The 18082-nt window shown below is 39.7% G+C and overlaps 1 protein-coding gene across 1 annotated transcript; it reads left to right on the top strand.

Annotated features, from left to right (window-relative positions):
* The first annotated feature begins 1128 nt into the window (after positions 1-1128).
* On the top strand, positions 1129-3263 carry LOC103956438. The gene is made up of 2 exons (XM_009368428.3): positions 1129-2714; positions 2831-3263. The coding sequence occupies exons 1-2, from the start codon at positions 2592-2594 to the stop codon at positions 3038-3040; spliced, it is 333 nt and encodes a 110-aa protein (XP_009366703.1). The 5' UTR covers positions 1129-2591; the 3' UTR covers positions 3041-3263.
* The last annotated feature ends 14819 nt before the right edge of the window (positions 3264-18082 follow it).

Below are 18082 nucleotides of genomic sequence, written 5' to 3' on the forward strand. Positions count from 1 at the left end.
GGTGTCGGTGTGATCATTATGGGGTGGCGGTTATAAGTTGGTCGTAGGAAGTTGTGTTTGTAGTGAAGGTGGCGGTAATGGTAGTGGTGATGACTACAATAATGTGGTCATAGGAGATTGGGCTACAATGGTGATGATCGTGGCAAGTGGTGGTGGTGGTGATGGGACCGTGGTGATGGTTATAGTAAGGTGGTAATAGTCAAGGTGGTGTGGTGGTTGCTGTATCGATGTTGATAAGGTGGTGATGATGCTCATGGAAATGATGGTGGTGCAGCGATGATGACAATGATGATGGTGAGAGTGGAGGAGATAGTCATGATAAGGTGACGGTGGAGACATGGTGGTGGTGGAGTATATTATTAAAATTGGAAAAATGAAAGCCATCAAAATCTTAGGGTAGGAGGAGATGTTAGATTTGATATGACAAAAAACTTACTATAAAAGCACTCAAGGGGTCAAAGGAGATGTTAGACTTGATATGACAAAAAACTTAATGTAAAATCTTAGGGCTGTAGGAAATGTTAGATTTAATAGTGTAGTTATCAGTGTATAGCTTTGAATTACTTTGTTAGGGCGTGTTGACTTACAGGGAACATGAATTGAAATCATTTTGATCTTTGAGTTTTTAATGTAAACTACAATACGGGTATGAGAAGCATTTCATTTCTTTAACTTCCCATGTGTTTATTAACAACCTTTAAAAAGTAATCTCTGAGTTGTTTGCATAGCCAAACTGTGCGACACTTGATGTGCTTTGACGAAAATTTTAACAAAAATTAATAGAGGTAGCACATCCATACTAAAATAAGGTAGTGCATTTAGTAATGAAATTTCTCCAATGCACAATAAAAATGCATATTTAAGTTACATATCTAAACAAGAGCCGTTAGATTCCGTTAAGTCAGATAATCTAATGACTTTTGTTCAAATGTGTAATTTAAATGTATACTAAAGAAAGCACCGAGTTAGTAAGTGGTCCAAAGAAAATACTTTGGATGGCATTTGCATATCGTCCAGTTCCTCTCCAAAACGAAAACAGAAATAAATGGGCTTGGGTCGTTGTCTTTGAGGTGTGGGTCAAAAGCCCAATTCAATATCTATTCCGTCATTCTGCTATTCTCCACCAGTTTTTAGTTCAGCAAAACCCCAAATTAACAAAATTAGGGTTTCTCACTTCACTCTGCTCTGCTTTCTAGAAGGGACCTGGAAAGAAATCCATCCAATTGAAGAGTCTGCAGAACCCATTTTTGCTCGCTTATGATCCCAACAATTAGAGTAAGATCCAATTCTTCTGGGTGCAAGAATTGTGACGGTAAAGTGTATACACCACTACTTTTCTTCGGTTTGGTTCAATGTGTAAAGTTCCCAAGTTAATTGGAGTTTTAGTGTCGATTTCTCATTGCATTGTTGTATAAACTGAAAACCCGAATTTTGTTGCAAAATCCAAAAGTTGCAAGGTAGATTTTATGGAGCACAAGCATACGTTAATGGGTACTGCAAGTTTTGAAGGCGAAGGTGTAGGAGCTTGTACTGAGAGTGTGATGGACAGGTTCAGTAATCTTCCAAAGGAATTTGCCCATCTCATTCTTTCATTCATTAATATAAAGAACCTCACTCGTTTCAGCTGTGTGTTGAAAAGATGCAGAGAGCTTTCCCCGTCACCTCGGTCGTTGAATTTTTGTGGATTTTCATCGGCAGAGATAGCCACATGTGAGCTGAGCTTTCCCCGTCAACTCAGTGCTTTAGTCTTTCTTGGGAAGCACCGTGCTTCTGTGCGAATGAGAATTTTCGAGTGGTCGCGTGGATTCAAAATGGTGTAATGTTGAAGAGCTTTTTCTTGATGTAAGTTTACATGATTGGGAGGACCGGGTAACATTTCCCTCATGCACCTTTCTTTCTGCATCGTTGAGGTCATTAAATGTGGTGCAGCTGATGAGTATGTATATTAAAACACCCTCGTTTGCCTTTTCCTCTAATCTCAGTTGATTGGAGTTGGAAATATTGATGCTATAGACGAGTCGTTTTTTCAAATGGATCTCGTGTTCCTGCAAATGCATCAAGGAATTATCTCTTAGAGAAATTAGGGATACGAAGCATCACGATTGAAAGCTCCTCTTTGGAGAGATTTGATTTTTTTGAACCCTATTGGTCTCAAATCTGTCATTTCACTGGAACCTGAAGTAGATGACTTTGAAAACATGTTTGAGGTTCTTCGTAGTGTACGCACGGTTGAAGTTCTAAGTCTATATATATGAATCAACCATTAAGGTAAATGGAACCATCCTCTGGACTCAATTTTTATTTGTTGCAAAAACTAGATAATCTGCAATTTGGAAGGACTAAAGTTTAAATTTTTTTTCCTCGTTTGGGAACAGTAGAAGTAGGTAATTTATGTTTCTTACGTATCAGTGTCATTAATCATTATGATCTCGCTAACTAGAATAAATATCAACCTTTATGTTTGAAGTTTGTGGTTAAAAGAATGCAGGTAAACTGAGAAATATGATATAGTTTTTAGCCGTATAAGATTGCAGGCTCTGTTCAGGGAAGGATCCACGCCTGTTCAGTTCAATAATCTTTTTGATTTGGACATGAGTATTCGGAGCTTTTCTGATGAGCTCGTTCCAGCAGTGGTCTATCTTTTAAGAGGAATGCCCAATTTGTGTACTTTATACATAGGTGAACAACCAAGGCTTAGTGATCCTGAATCTGATGTAAGTTAAGTCTATGTTTTTCCTTTTCAATATTTTATTTGGTATCCTTTTTCCTTTTTCTTTTTCTTTTTTGGAAAATTTCAATTGGGTTGCTTGTTGGCTTCTTTCTTTTGCAGGCATCTGGGTTTGATATGGAATACTGGAAGCTACAAAATCTGGACTTTATTCATCACATTGAGGAGGTTACCGTAGATCTTTTCGATGGGTCTAATGGGATTGAGTTTGCAAGGTATATAATCGAGAATGCCAAGAACCTAGAACAAATGGTCATAAGTCATTTACCCGAGCAATATGATGTTAGACAGAAGCTAATTGAAGTAAGATGATGATGCCTTGACAGTGTAAGATCTTTATACTAAGGTTCTGATATTCGAGATTCAATGTTCGAGATTTCAGTGTTTGAGATTCAACATGTTTACTGAGAAATAAATTTTGTTGCTGACACTTGCTGTATTTAGTTTTGTAACTCTCCCAAGGTTGTATTGCTCAAGTTATCGTTTGATAATGAACAGTTAGGACTCTCTAAGGGAGGCACTTTGTAAGTTTTTATTTCAATCACAAATAAAAATCCGCAACATGGTCCTGAGCATCTAGAATTACAGACGGCAACTTATAGGCTTGGCAAATGACTCGTGTTTGTTGTGTTCGTGTTATTCTCGTTATCTTAACGGGCCGTGTCATGTCAAACCTGTTATCTTAACAGGTGACCCAATGACAACTCGATTGGTTAACGGGACATGTCGTTTTGTGTCAATTTAACAAGTCATGCAAGAAATTGCCTAGGCTAATGTTTAGATATGGAAAACAGTATCTTTATTGAATTTTTAACAGGTGACTTGATAACCATCCGAAACGATAATTGGTTCTTAACGGGCTACCTGATAACGATCCGACTCGTTAACAGGTTAGACCCAAAATCCGTTATTTTCGTGTTGGATTAACGAATCGTGTAAAAAATTACCAAGCTTAGTAGCTTGTATAGAATGGATTCATCATCACCTTACTGAACCCCGGTACACTCCGGAGCATCATTTTTTGGAGCCCAACACTAGAAAACCATCATCAGTGGGCCAAAATAGGGCTCTAAATCAAGGACCCCATTTTAGAGCCCAACCCACAATAAACCCCCAAATGAACAAAATTAGGTTTCTCAATCTCTCTGCTCCGCTTCTAGAGGGACCTGGCAAATTGGCAATTCATTGAAGTCCACATGAGTAAGCTTGAATTCTATTGGGTACAAGAATGGTACGTACAACTACTTTCATAAATTATAGTTTATGTTGAAAAGTCTCAAACTTCTGCTGGCAATGAATGCCCACAAAGCTAGTCATCTGCATGGGCAAAGTTTTCAATGCCCATGCTGAATGAAAGTGTCAGATGTAGATTTTAATTTTCAAGATGCATTAACTGCATCAGTTCGAATTGCTCTATAAATAGAGCACTCCGCATGTAACAGAAATGAGATGAAGAAGAAATACAAGAGAGAAATATCAATAACATCATATATTCCTCTGCCTTTTATTATCTGTCTGTGCTATAGTTTTTGTGTGGCATTTTACATCTACCTTGCACCTACCACTTAAAAGGTTATCTCTCAAACTTTAACCCTTTTATAACACGTTATCAGCACGAGTCTCTAAATATATTTATTCTTTCATCTCTCTTCGCCGAACGAACGAAAGAAAAAAAAAATGTTTCCTTTAAGGTTTTTACTGTTCATCTTCTTCCTCTGCCTCAACTGCGCCGTGTACCCTCGCGACGAGTTGTTTGCTCCATGCCTGCTCATAGTTCTCCAACTAACGGTTACATACATCTTTGATTACTTGTTTGGTGTAGAGATTGATTACTAACCTAGTATTTATTTGTGTTAATTCTACTGCAATCCAAGATGGTGCGGTACAATCGCCCATCTTGAACTGCAAATTTAATCTTACTGCGATCCAAGACGGTGCGGTATCATCGCCTATCTTGGACTGCAGATTTAATTTTACTGCAATTTTTAGGTGGAGCGGTATAATCGCACACCCTACCCTGCATATTCGAATTTACCTGCTGTTTAATTTCATTGCAATTTTATGTGGTGCGGTATAATCGCCTACGCTGCTCTGCATATTTAATTTTCCTGTTACTTGAGTGGTGCGGAATAATCGCCCATTCTATATTGCATTATTTCAATGAGAATGGTGCGGTACGATCGCCCTCCTCATTCACCCTGAAAATCTCGAGCCAGAAGTTTCGAGTGCTTATCATTTTGGCCTGAAGATCAAAATGAAAAATTTGTAAGAACCAGAAGTTCTAACATCATATTCCTTCAGGAATACATATTATTGCAAGTTCTTACACATCTCATTTTCTTTCAGAAAAGAAAATGGCGAACTTGGCGAAACTTGAATTTGCTGCCCTGGATATTACCGGGAAGAATTATCTGACCTGGGTACTGGATACCAAGATCCATCTGGAAGCAGGGAATCTTGGAGATACCATCAGGGAAGAGAGCAACTCATCCTCTCAAGATCGGGCAAAGGCCATGATTTTCATTCGCCGCCATCTTGATGAGGCGCTAAAGAGCGAGTACTTAACGGTTGAAGATCCGTTAGCTCTCTGGAATGCCTTGAGAAGCAGATACAATCACCAGACAACGGTGATTCTTCCAAGGGCCCGCTATGAGTGGACTCATCTGAGGATTCAAGACTTCAAGTCAGTGGCAGAATACAATTCTGCATTGTTCAGAATTACCTCTCAGATGAAGCTCTGTGGGGATATTATTACTGAGGAGCATATGCTGGAAAAGACTCTCAGCACATTTCATGCCTCCAACGTGCTCCTGCAGCAGCAGTATAGAGCGCGAGGCTACACTGAGTACAACCAGCTGATATCTGTGCTCTTAGTAGCTGAACAGAATGATGAGCTCCTGATGAAAAACCATCATTCCCGACCTACTGGATCTGCACCATTCCCAGAAGTGAATGCTGCTTCTCTCGGAGTGAACACCACATCCTCTGGTGGTGATAATCATAAACGAGGACGTGGTCACAAGCGAGGTCGATGGAATAGGAAAGGCAAGAACCATGGAGTTCAGTTTCATAACCAAGTCCCCAGGAATAATTCAGGCCCGAGCTTCAAAAATGTGAATCGCCACAAAGGCAAAGCTCATATGAACAATGCTCCTAGAAACTCTGAAGGAGCCTGCCATAGGTGTGGTGGCAATGGGCATTGGGCGCGTACTTGTCGTACCCCAAAACATCTAGTGGATCTGTATCAAGCCTCCCTCAAGGAGAAGGGTGTCGAGACTAACTTTCTCGACGAGGCTAGACCAATGGATATACCTGATCCAGTGTTTGACTTATCAGGGCAGTTGAACACAACTCATCTAGATGTTTCAGACTATATTGTAGAAAGGGGAAATGAAGTATATCGGTCCGATTGAATCATTAATGTACTTTTATTATGAACTTGTAGTATTCTCAGATTCAATAAAAGTGGCATGTAAATTTTCTTGTTATAACTTGCTTTTAATTCTGATTCTCTTACTCAGAGAGCATGGATAAAAACTGTGGTTATTCTCAGAACATGAGAAATGGTGGAGATATTTGTCTTGCAGACAGTGCAACCACACATACAATACTTCGTGATCGAAAGTATTTCTCAAGCTTAATACCTACAAGAGTAGGGGTAACAACAATATCAGGACCTTCAGATGTAATTCAAGGTTCAGGGCAAGCCCAGATTATGTTACCAAATGGAACAATATTGTCTATACATAATGCATTGTATGCTACTCGATCTACTCGAAATTTGTTGAGTTTCAAAGACATACGTCTAAATGGATACCACATTGAAACAAAAAGTGAAGAAAATGTGGAGTATCTATGCATTACCTCCAATGATACCCAGAAGCGTATATTGGAGAAGTTGCGTGGTATGTCGAGTGGATTATATTATACATACATAAGGACAATTGAATCACATACTGTCATGAACCAGAAGTTCATTGATTCAAAGGTTTACATGCTTTGGCATGACCGTCTGGGTCATCCAGGATCTACTATGATGCGTAGGATCATTACCAACTCTAATGGACATCCATTAGTGAGCAGACACATTGCTGCCTCAAATGATAACCCTTGCAAAGCTTGTTCTCAAGGGAAGTTGGTAATTAGACCATCACAACTAAAGGTTGATGCTGAATCCCCATCATTTCTGCAAAGAATTCAAGGGGATATTTGTGGGCCTATTCAACCATCATGTGGACCATTTCGATATTTTATGGTTTTGGTTGATGCATCTACCCGATGGTCACATGTTTGTCTCTTGTCTACTCGGAATGTAGCCTTTGCAAGACTTCTTGCTCAAATAATTAAGTTACGAGCACAGTTCCCAGATTATCCTATTAAGTCAATCCGACTTGATAATGCTGGTGAATTTACGTCTCAAACCTTTGATGATTATTGCATGACATTGGGCATTGATGTTGAACACCCTGTTCCTCATGTCCATACTCAAAATGGTTTAGCAGAAGCATTGATTAAGCGGCTTCAGTTAATAGCTCGCACTCTGCTCATGAAAACCAAATTGCCAGTCTCTGCATGGGGACATGCCATCCTACATGCTGCATCATTGGTTCGATTGAGACCTATAGCCAACCATCAATACTCTTCAGTACAACTCGTGTTTGGACATCAGCCCAACATTTCCCATTTACGAGTTTTTGGTTGTGCTGTTTATGTGCCTATTGCACCGCTGCAACGCACTAAAATGGGACCTCAGCGTAGACTGGGAATTTACGTGGGTTTTGATTCACCATCTATCATTAGATATTTGGAACCCTTGACAGGTGATATGTTTACAGCTCGTTTTGCTGATTGTCATTTTGATGAGACAATTTTCCCGTTGTTAGGGGGAGAAAAGACCGTTCCAGAAGAACGGAAAAAGCTGACATGGGTTGTTCCCACCTTGTCTCATTTTGATCCTCGCAACATTCAATGTGAAAATGAAGTGAGAAGGATCGTTCATCTTCAAAGCATTGCCAATCAAATGCCAGATGCATTTAATGATGCTATGAAAGTGACAAAATCAAATATACCAGCTGCAAATGCACCTGCAAGAATTGATGTCCCTGTTGGACAAAATAAAGTGGCAGCAAATGATTCATCTGGTGCACGCCTGAAGCGTGGTAGACCCCCAGGTTCAAAAGATTCAGCTCCTCGAAAGAGAAAGTCGAGGGCACAACTGAATCCAAATGAAATCATTCAGGAAGAGAAAATGAATGATACATCCACAATTCATAATTCTGGACTTCCAGAAAAAGAAAATGTCCTTGATGAGACATCTGTCCCTGAAGAGACAGAAATACATGAAAGCAAAGAAATCTCCATAAATTATGCATGTACAAATGAATTGTGGGATCGGAATGAAATAATCATTGATGATATGTTTGCATTTGCAGTAGCCACTGAAATCATCTTAAGTGATGATATTGAGCCCCGCTCTGTTGATGAATGCAAACAGAGACAGGATTGGCCTAAGTGGAAAGATGCAATCCAGGCAGAATTAAATTCCTTGGAAAAGCGGAATGTTTTTGGACCAGTAGTCCAAACCCCGCCTAGTGTAAACCCTGTGGGTTACAAATGGGTATTCACAAGGAAACGCAATGAGAAAAACGAGATCGCAAGATACAAAGCACGACTCGTTGCTCAAGGTTTTTCTCAAAGACCTGGAATTGATTATGAGGAAACATACTCTCCTGTAATGGACGCAATTACGTTCCGTTACTTAATAAGTTTAGTGGTTTCAGAAAGACTTGACATGCGACTTATGGATGTCATCACTGCGTATCTATATGGAGAATTAGATACTGACATCTATATGAAAGTCCCAGAAGGACTTAAGTTGCCTGAAACAAGTAATAAACCACGAGGTATGCTCTCGATCAAATTAAGGCGATCATTGTATGGTCTGAAGCAATCTGGACGAATGTGGTATAATCGTCTCAGTGAGTATTTGATCAAAGAAGGGTATATCAACAATGTTATTTGCCCTTGTGTGTTCATTAAGAAATCCAATTCTGGATTCGCTATAGTGGCAGTATATGTTGATGATATGAATCTAGTTGGGACTCCTGAAGAGCTCAATAAAACTGCTGAATATCTGAAAAGCGAATTTGAAATGAAAGACCTTGGAAAAACAAAATATTGTCTCGGCCTGCAGATCGAGCATTGTGCTAGTGGAATTTTGGTTCACCAATCAGCTTACATTGAAAAAATCTTGAAGCGATTTGGTATGGACAAGGCTTATCCACTAAGCACGCCAATGGTCGTTCGTTCTTTGGACATTAAGAAAGATCCATTTCGTCCAAAAGAAGATGATGAGCTGGTCCTTGGTCCAGAAGTACCATATTTGAGTGCAGTAGGTGCTTTGTTGTATCTAGCACAATGTACTAGACCAGATATAGTTTTTTCAGTTAATTTGTTAGCAAGGTATAGCTCTGCTCCAACAATTCGCCATTGGAAAGGTATCAAAGATGTATTGCGATACCTTCGTGGGACAACAGACATGGGTCTCTTCTACTCAAAGAACTCCACAGATGACCAGGTCCTTGTTGGATATGCAGATGCTGGCTTCCTCTCTGATCCGCATAAAGCCCGCTCACAAACTGGATATGTGTTTAAGAATGGAGATACAGCAATCTCATGGCGCTCAACCAAGCAAACATTAGTTGCTACATCTTCAAATCATTCAGAAATACTTGCTTTACATGAAGCAAGTCGTGAATGTTCTTGGTTAAGATCAATGATCCATCATATCCGGAATTCATGTGGTCTAACTTCGAAGACAGACAATCCAACTGTCATCCATGAAGATAATGCAGCCTGTGTTGCCCAAATGAAGGAAGGATTCATCAAGGGCGATAAGACTAAACACATATCTCCAAAGTTTTTCAGTGCTCATGAGCTTCAGAAGGCTAAAGTTATTGAAGTCAGACAAATCCGTTCAAATGAAAATCTGGCAGACTTGTTCACCAAATCTCTACCAAAGTGCACATTTCAGAAGTTAGTGCAAGGCATCGGATTACGTCGACTTACCAAACAGCTAAATTTGGAAAATGCGGAATCAGGGGGAGAAACATATCAGGGGGAGTATCCATGATACATGCTTGTTGTACTCTTTTTCCTTCGATTAGGATTTTTCCCACTGGGTTTTTCCTATCAAGGTTTTAACGAGGCAACATAAGCATACTTGACACTATATCAACAATCCAGGAAAAGTTGTACTCTTTTTCCTTCGCTATGGTTTTTTTTTCCCACTGGGTTTTTCCAAGCAAGGTTTTAACGAGGCAACTCATGTTGATATGTGGGCATCCAAGGGGGAGTGTTGAAAAGTCTCAAACTTCTGCTGGCAATGAATGCCCACAAAGCTAGTCATCTGCATGGGCAAAGTTTTCAATGCCCATGCTGAATGAAAGTGTCAGATGTAGATTTTAATTTTCAAGATGCATTAACTGCATCAGTTCGAATTGCTCTATAAATAGAGCACTCCGCATGTAACAGAAATGAGATGAAGAAGAAATACAAGAGAGAAATATCAATAACATCATATATTCCTCTGCCTTTTATTATCTGTTTGTGCTATAGTTTTTGTGTGGCATTTTACATCTACCTTGCACCTACCACTTAAAAGGTTATCTCTCAAACTTTAACCCTTTTATAACACGTTATCAGCACGAGTCTCTAAATATATTTATTCTTTCATCTCTCTTCGCCGAACGAACGAAAGAAAAAAAAAATGTTTCCTTTAAGGTTTTTACTGTTCATCTTCTTCCTCTGCCTCAACTGCGCCGTGTACCCTCGCGACGAGTTGTTTGCTCCATGCCTGCTCATAGTTCTCCAACTAACGGTTACATACATCTTTGATTACTTGTTTGGTGTAGAGATTGATTACTAACCTAGTATTTATTTGTGTTAATTCTACTGCAATCCAAGATGGTGCGGTACAATCGCCCATCTTGAACTGCAAATTTAATCTTACTGCGATCCAAGACGGTGCGGTATCATCGCCTATCTTGGACTGCAGATTTAATTTTACTGCAATTTTTAGGTGGAGCGGTATAATCGCACACCCTACCCTGCATATTCGAATTTACCTGCTGTTTAATTTCATTGCAATTTTATGTGGTGCGGTATAATCGCCTACGCTGCTCTGCATATTTAATTTTCCTGTTACTTGAGTGGTGCGGAATAATCGCCCATTCTATATTGCATTATTTCAATGAGAATGGTGCGGTACGATCGCCCTCCTCATTCACCCTGAAAATCTCGAGCCAGAAGTTTCGAGTGCTTATCATTTTGGCCTGAAGATCAAAATGAAAAATTTGTAAGAACCAGAAGTTCTAACATCATATTCCTTCAGGAATACATATTATTGCAAGTTCTTACACATCTCATTTTCTTTCAGAAAAGAAAATGGCGAACTTGGCGAAACTTGAATTTGCTGCCCTGGATATTACCGGGAAGAATTATCTGACCTGGGTACTGGATACCAAGATCCATCTGGAAGCAGGGAATCTTGGAGATACCATCAGGGAAGAGAGCAACTCATCCTCTCAAGATCGGGCAAAGGCCATGATTTTCATTCGCCGCCATCTTGATGAGGCGCTAAAGAGCGAGTACTTAACGGTTGAAGATCCGTTAGCTCTCTGGAATGCCTTGAGAAGCAGATACAATCACCAGACAACGGTGATTCTTCCAAGGGCCCGCTATGAGTGGACTCATCTGAGGATTCAAGACTTCAAGTCAGTGGCAGAATACAATTCTGCATTGTTCAGAATTACCTCTCAGATGAAGCTCTGTGGGGATATTATTACTGAGGAGCATATGCTGGAAAAGACTCTCAGCACATTTCATGCCTCCAACGTGCTCCTGCAGCAGCAGTATAGAGCGCGAGGCTACACTGAGTACAACCAGCTGATATCTGTGCTCTTAGTAGCTGAACAGAATGATGAGCTCCTGATGAAAAACCATCATTCCCGACCTACTGGATCTGCACCATTCCCAGAAGTGAATGCTGCTTCTCTCGGAGTGAACACCACATCCTCTGGTGGTGATAATCATAAACGAGGACGTGGTCACAAGCGAGGTCGATGGAATAGGAAAGGCAAGAACCATGGAGTTCAGTTTCATAACCAAGTCCCCAGGAATAATTCAGGCCCGAGCTTCAAAAATGTGAATCGCCACAAAGGCAAAGCTCATATGAACAATGCTCCTAGAAACTCTGAAGGAGCCTGCCATAGGTGTGGTGGCAATGGGCATTGGGCGCGTACTTGTCGTACCCCAAAACATCTAGTGGATCTGTATCAAGCCTCCCTCAAGGAGAAGGGTGTCGAGACTAACTTTCTCGACGAGGCTAGACCAATGGATATACCTGATCCAGTGTTTGACTTATCAGGGCAGTTGAACACAACTCATCTAGATGTTTCAGACTATATTGTAGAAAGGGGAAATGAAGTATATCGGTCCGATTGAATCATTAATGTACTTTTATTATGAACTTGTAGTATTCTCAGATTCAATAAAAGTGGCATGTAAATTTTCTTGTTATAACTTGCTTTTAATTCTGATTCTCTTACTCAGAGAGCATGGATAAAAACTGTGGTTATTCTCAGAACATGAGAAATGGTGGAGATATTTGTCTTGCAGACAGTGCAACCACACATACAATACTTCGTGATCGAAAGTATTTCTCAAGCTTAATACCTACAAGAGTAGGGGTAACAACAATATCAGGACCTTCAGATGTAATTCAAGGTTCAGGGCAAGCCCAGATTATGTTACCAAATGGAACAATATTGTCTATACATAATGCATTGTATGCTACTCGATCTACTCGAAATTTGTTGAGTTTCAAAGACATACGTCTAAATGGATACCACATTGAAACAAAAAGTGAAGAAAATGTGGAGTATCTATGCATTACCTCCAATGATACCCAGAAGCGTATATTGGAGAAGTTGCGTGGTATGTCGAGTGGATTATATTATACATACATAAGGACAATTGAATCACATACTGTCATGAACCAGAAGTTCATTGATTCAAAGGTTTACATGCTTTGGCATGACCGTCTGGGTCATCCAGGATCTACTATGATGCGTAGGATCATTACCAACTCTAATGGACATCCATTAGTGAGCAGACACATTGCTGCCTCAAATGATAACCCTTGCAAAGCTTGTTCTCAAGGGAAGTTGGTAATTAGACCATCACAACTAAAGGTTGATGCTGAATCCCCATCATTTCTGCAAAGAATTCAAGGGGATATTTGTGGGCCTATTCAACCATCATGTGGACCATTTCGATATTTTATGGTTTTGGTTGATGCATCTACCCGATGGTCACATGTTTGTCTCTTGTCTACTCGGAATGTAGCCTTTGCAAGACTTCTTGCTCAAATAATTAAGTTACGAGCACAGTTCCCAGATTATCCTATTAAGTCAATCCGACTTGATAATGCTGGTGAATTTACGTCTCAAACCTTTGATGATTATTGCATGACATTGGGCATTGATGTTGAACACCCTGTTCCTCATGTCCATACTCAAAATGGTTTAGCAGAAGCATTGATTAAGCGGCTTCAGTTAATAGCTCGCACTCTGCTCATGAAAACCAAATTGCCAGTCTCTGCATGGGGACATGCCATCCTACATGCTGCATCATTGGTTCGATTGAGACCTATAGCCAACCATCAATACTCTTCAGTACAACTCGTGTTTGGACATCAGCCCAACATTTCCCATTTACGAGTTTTTGGTTGTGCTGTTTATGTGCCTATTGCACCGCTGCAACGCACTAAAATGGGACCTCAGCGTAGACTGGGAATTTACGTGGGTTTTGATTCACCATCTATCATTAGATATTTGGAACCCTTGACAGGTGATATGTTTACAGCTCGTTTTGCTGATTGTCATTTTGATGAGACAATTTTCCCGTTGTTAGGGGGAGAAAAGACCGTTCCAGAAGAACGGAAAAAGCTGACATGGGTTGTTCCCACCTTGTCTCATTTTGATCCTCGCAACATTCAATGTGAAAATGAAGTGAGAAGGATCGTTCATCTTCAAAGCATTGCCAATCAAATGCCAGATGCATTTAATGATGCTATGAAAGTGACAAAATCAAATATACCAGCTGCAAATGCACCTGCAAGAATTGATGTCCCTGTTGGACAAAATAAAGTGGCAGCAAATGATTCATCTGGTGCACGCCTGAAGCGTGGTAGACCCCCAGGTTCAAAAGATTCAGCTCCTCGAAAGAGAAAGTCGAGGGCACAACTGAATCCAAATGAAATCATTCAGGAAGAGAAAATGAATGATACATCCACAATTCATAATTCTGGACTTCCAGAAAAAGAAAATGTCCTTGATGAGACATCTGTCCCTGAAGAGACAGAAATACATGAAAGCAAAGAAATCTCCATAAATTATGCATGTACAAATGAATTGTGGGATCGGAATGAAATAATCATTGATGATATGTTTGCATTTGCAGTAGCCACTGAAATCATCTTAAGTGATGATATTGAGCCCCGCTCTGTTGATGAATGCAAACAGAGACAGGATTGGCCTAAGTGGAAAGATGCAATCCAGGCAGAATTAAATTCCTTGGAAAAGCGGAATGTTTTTGGACCAGTAGTCCAAACCCCGCCTAGTGTAAACCCTGTGGGTTACAAATGGGTATTCACAAGGAAACGCAATGAGAAAAACGAGATCGCAAGATACAAAGCACGACTCGTTGCTCAAGGTTTTTCTCAAAGACCTGGAATTGATTATGAGGAAACATACTCTCCTGTAATGGACGCAATTACGTTCCGTTACTTAATAAGTTTAGTGGTTTCAGAAAGACTTGACATGCGACTTATGGATGTCATCACTGCGTATCTATATGGAGAATTAGATACTGACATCTATATGAAAGTCCCAGAAGGACTTAAGTTGCCTGAAACAAGTAATAAACCACGAGGTATGCTCTCGATCAAATTAAGGCGATCATTGTATGGTCTGAAGCAATCTGGACGAATGTGGTATAATCGTCTCAGTGAGTATTTGATCAAAGAAGGGTATATCAACAATGTTATTTGCCCTTGTGTGTTCATTAAGAAATCCAATTCTGGATTCGCTATAGTGGCAGTATATGTTGATGATATGAATCTAGTTGGGACTCCTGAAGAGCTCAATAAAACTGCTGAATATCTGAAAAGCGAATTTGAAATGAAAGACCTTGGAAAAACAAAATATTGTCTCGGCCTGCAGATCGAGCATTGTGCTAGTGGAATTTTGGTTCACCAATCAGCTTACATTGAAAAAATCTTGAAGCGATTTGGTATGGACAAGGCTTATCCACTAAGCACGCCAATGGTCGTTCGTTCTTTGGACATTAAGAAAGATCCATTTCGTCCAAAAGAAGATGATGAGCTGGTCCTTGGTCCAGAAGTACCATATTTGAGTGCAGTAGGTGCTTTGTTGTATCTAGCACAATGTACTAGACCAGATATAGTTTTTTCAGTTAATTTGTTAGCAAGGTATAGCTCTGCTCCAACAATTCACCATTGGAAAGGTATCAAAGATGTATTGCGATACCTTCGTGGGACAACAGACATGGGTCTCTTCTACTCAAAGAACTCCACAGATGACCAGGTCCTTGTTGGATATGCAGATGCTGGCTTCCTCTCTGATCCGCATAAAGCCCGCTCACAAACTGGATATGTGTTTAAGAATGGAGATACAGCAATCTCATGGCGCTCAACCAAGCAAACATTAGTTGCTACATCTTCAAATCATTCAGAAATACTTGCTTTACATGAAGCAAGTCGTGAATGTTCTTGGTTAAGATCAATGATCCATCATATCCGGAATTCATGTGGTCTAACTTCGAAGACAGACAATCCAACTGTCATCCATGAAGATAATGCAGCCTGTGTTGCCCAAATGAAGGAAGGATTCATCAAGGGCGATAAGACTAAACACATATCTCCAAAGTTTTTCAGTGCTCATGAGCTTCAGAAGGCTAAAGTTATTGAAGTCAGACAAATCCGTTCAAATGAAAATCTGGCAGACTTGTTCACCAAATCTCTACCAAAGTGCACATTTCAGAAGTTAGTGCAAGGCATCGGATTACGTCGACTTACCAAACAGCTAAATTTGGAAAATGCGGAATCAGGGGGAGAAACATATCAGGGGGAGTATCCATGATACATGCTTGTTGTACTCTTTTTCCTTCGATTAGGATTTTTCCCACTGGGTTTTTCCTATCAAGGTTTTAACGAGGCAACATAAGCATACTTGACACTATATCAACAATCCAGGAAAAGTTGTACTCTTTTTCCTTCGCTATGGTTTTTTTTTCCCACTGGGTTTTTCCAAGCAAGGTTTTAACGAGGCAACTCATGTTGATATGTGGGCATCCAAGGGGGAGTGTTGAAAAGTCTCAAACTTCTGCTGGCAATGAATGCCCACAAAGCTAGTCATCTGCATGGGCAAAGTTTTCAATGCCCATGCTGAATGAAAGTGTCAGATGTAGATTTTAATTTTCAAGATGCATTAACTGCATCAGTTCGAATTGCTCTATAAATAGAGCACTCCGCATGTAACAGAAATGAGATGAAGAAGAAATACAAGAGAGAAATATCAATAACATCATATATTCCTCTGCCTTTTATTATCTGTCTGTGCTATAGTTTTTGTGTGGCATTTTACATCTACCTTGCACCTACCACTTAAAAGGTTATCTCTCAAACTTTAACCCTTTTATAACAGTTTAGTATTTTTAGTGTTGGATTTTCCCTTCCATTGCTGTATAATTTAAAATCTAATTTCTTCTGCAAAACCCACAATTTAGATGTCAACCATGTTCTAGGTATGAAGAAAAATCTTCTCTTAGTGGTGCAGTTAACATCATTAGGAAATTATGTCTTGTTTGATTCACGAAATGTGAAGGTGTATCGACACCTTAAGGTCTCAGGGATGCCAACAATGGAAGGACAACGACTGCAGTCAATCTATGTAATGTCAACAAAAACTGCATATGCAAACAAGATAAGGAAGAACGAAACAACAAATGGCACATGAGGTTGGGTCACATTAGCTATCACAAGCTAGAAATGATGATGAAGAAGTCAATGCTTAAGGGGCTACCTCAGCTTGATGTGAGAATATAAACAGTTTGTGCAGGATTCCAATATGGTATAACACATCAACAACCATACTAGGAGTCAAAGTTCAAGCAAAAGAACCATTAGAGTTAGTCCACTTTGATGTGTTCGGGCCCATCAAGCAACCATTGATAAGCAGGATGCAGTACATGGTGACATTCATTGATGACTTCTCTAGGTACATGTGGGTTTTCTTTATGAAAGAAAAATCTAACACATTTCCAAAGTTTAAAGAGTTTAGAGAGATAGTTGAAGGGGAAGTGGGAAAGAAGATCTATTGCCTACATACATATAATGGAGAAGAATATACCTCCAATGAGTTTTCCCAGTACCTACGAGATTGTCCAATATGTCATTAGTTCACTTAAGCCAACACACCACCACAAAATGGAGTAGTAGAAAGAAAGAATCATATCTTGCAGAAATTTGTCGAAATATGCTACATACGAATAATCTACCAGGAAGGTTTTGGGCTAAACCCATGAAAACTGCATCTTATGTGATCAATAGGCTTCCTCAACCAAGGTTAGAATTTGTTTCGCCCTTTGAGAAATTGTAGGATATAAAACCTACAGTTTGTTACCTTTGAGTATATGGCTATATGTTCTACATATTTTCTCCAAGTCATTTTACGCAGCAAGTTTGGTAAGAAAGCAGTCATATGTATCTTTGTGGGATACGACAACCAGAGAAAATGATGGAAATGTTGTGATCCTACGACTAGAAGGTGTTACATATCACAAGATGCGGTGTTTGATGAACCATTTTCTTGGTGTCCTAAAAAAAATAAGGTGTTTCCTAACTCGAGAGAGAAATTAAAGATAAGTTGCAGCAGAAGATGGGGGAGCAAATTGCTCAAATCCAATCAAGTTATGATGAGAACGACGATTCATATGATGGTGATGATGTTGAGCAAGAAGTACCTTAAAATCTTTGGCAAACTGATGTGTATCAATAAGTAGGAAAGGTTAGACCTAGTGAAGTGGAAGTATCAACCCACAATCATAACTAAAGAGAGTTAACAAGAATATGAAAACCAAATCCTAAATATGCCAACGTTGTCATAGTTGAAGGAGTGAAAAAGAACTTGAGACGCTTGAAGAAGCATCACAAAGTTTGAATGGATAAGAGTTATGAGAGAATAAGTTAGTGCTTAAGCAAAATTAGACTTA

The sequence above is a fragment of a genome, unplaced genomic scaffold (genome assembly GCF_019419815.1).
Source record: "Pyrus x bretschneideri cultivar Hongxiangsu unplaced genomic scaffold, Pyrus_bretschneideri_v1 Contig9, whole genome shotgun sequence".
Taxonomy (NCBI): Eukaryota; Viridiplantae; Streptophyta; class Magnoliopsida; order Rosales; family Rosaceae; genus Pyrus; species Pyrus x bretschneideri.

Coding starts and splice junctions, on each gene's coding strand:
- LOC103956438 (XM_009368428.3), top strand. CDS start 2,592: ATGAGTATTCGGAGCTTTTCTGATGAGCTCGTTCCAGCAGTGGTCTAT. Junction 2,715..2,830: donor TTAGTGATCCTGAATCTGAT/GTAAGTTAAGTC, acceptor TTTCTTTTGCAG/GCATCTGGGTTTGATATGGA.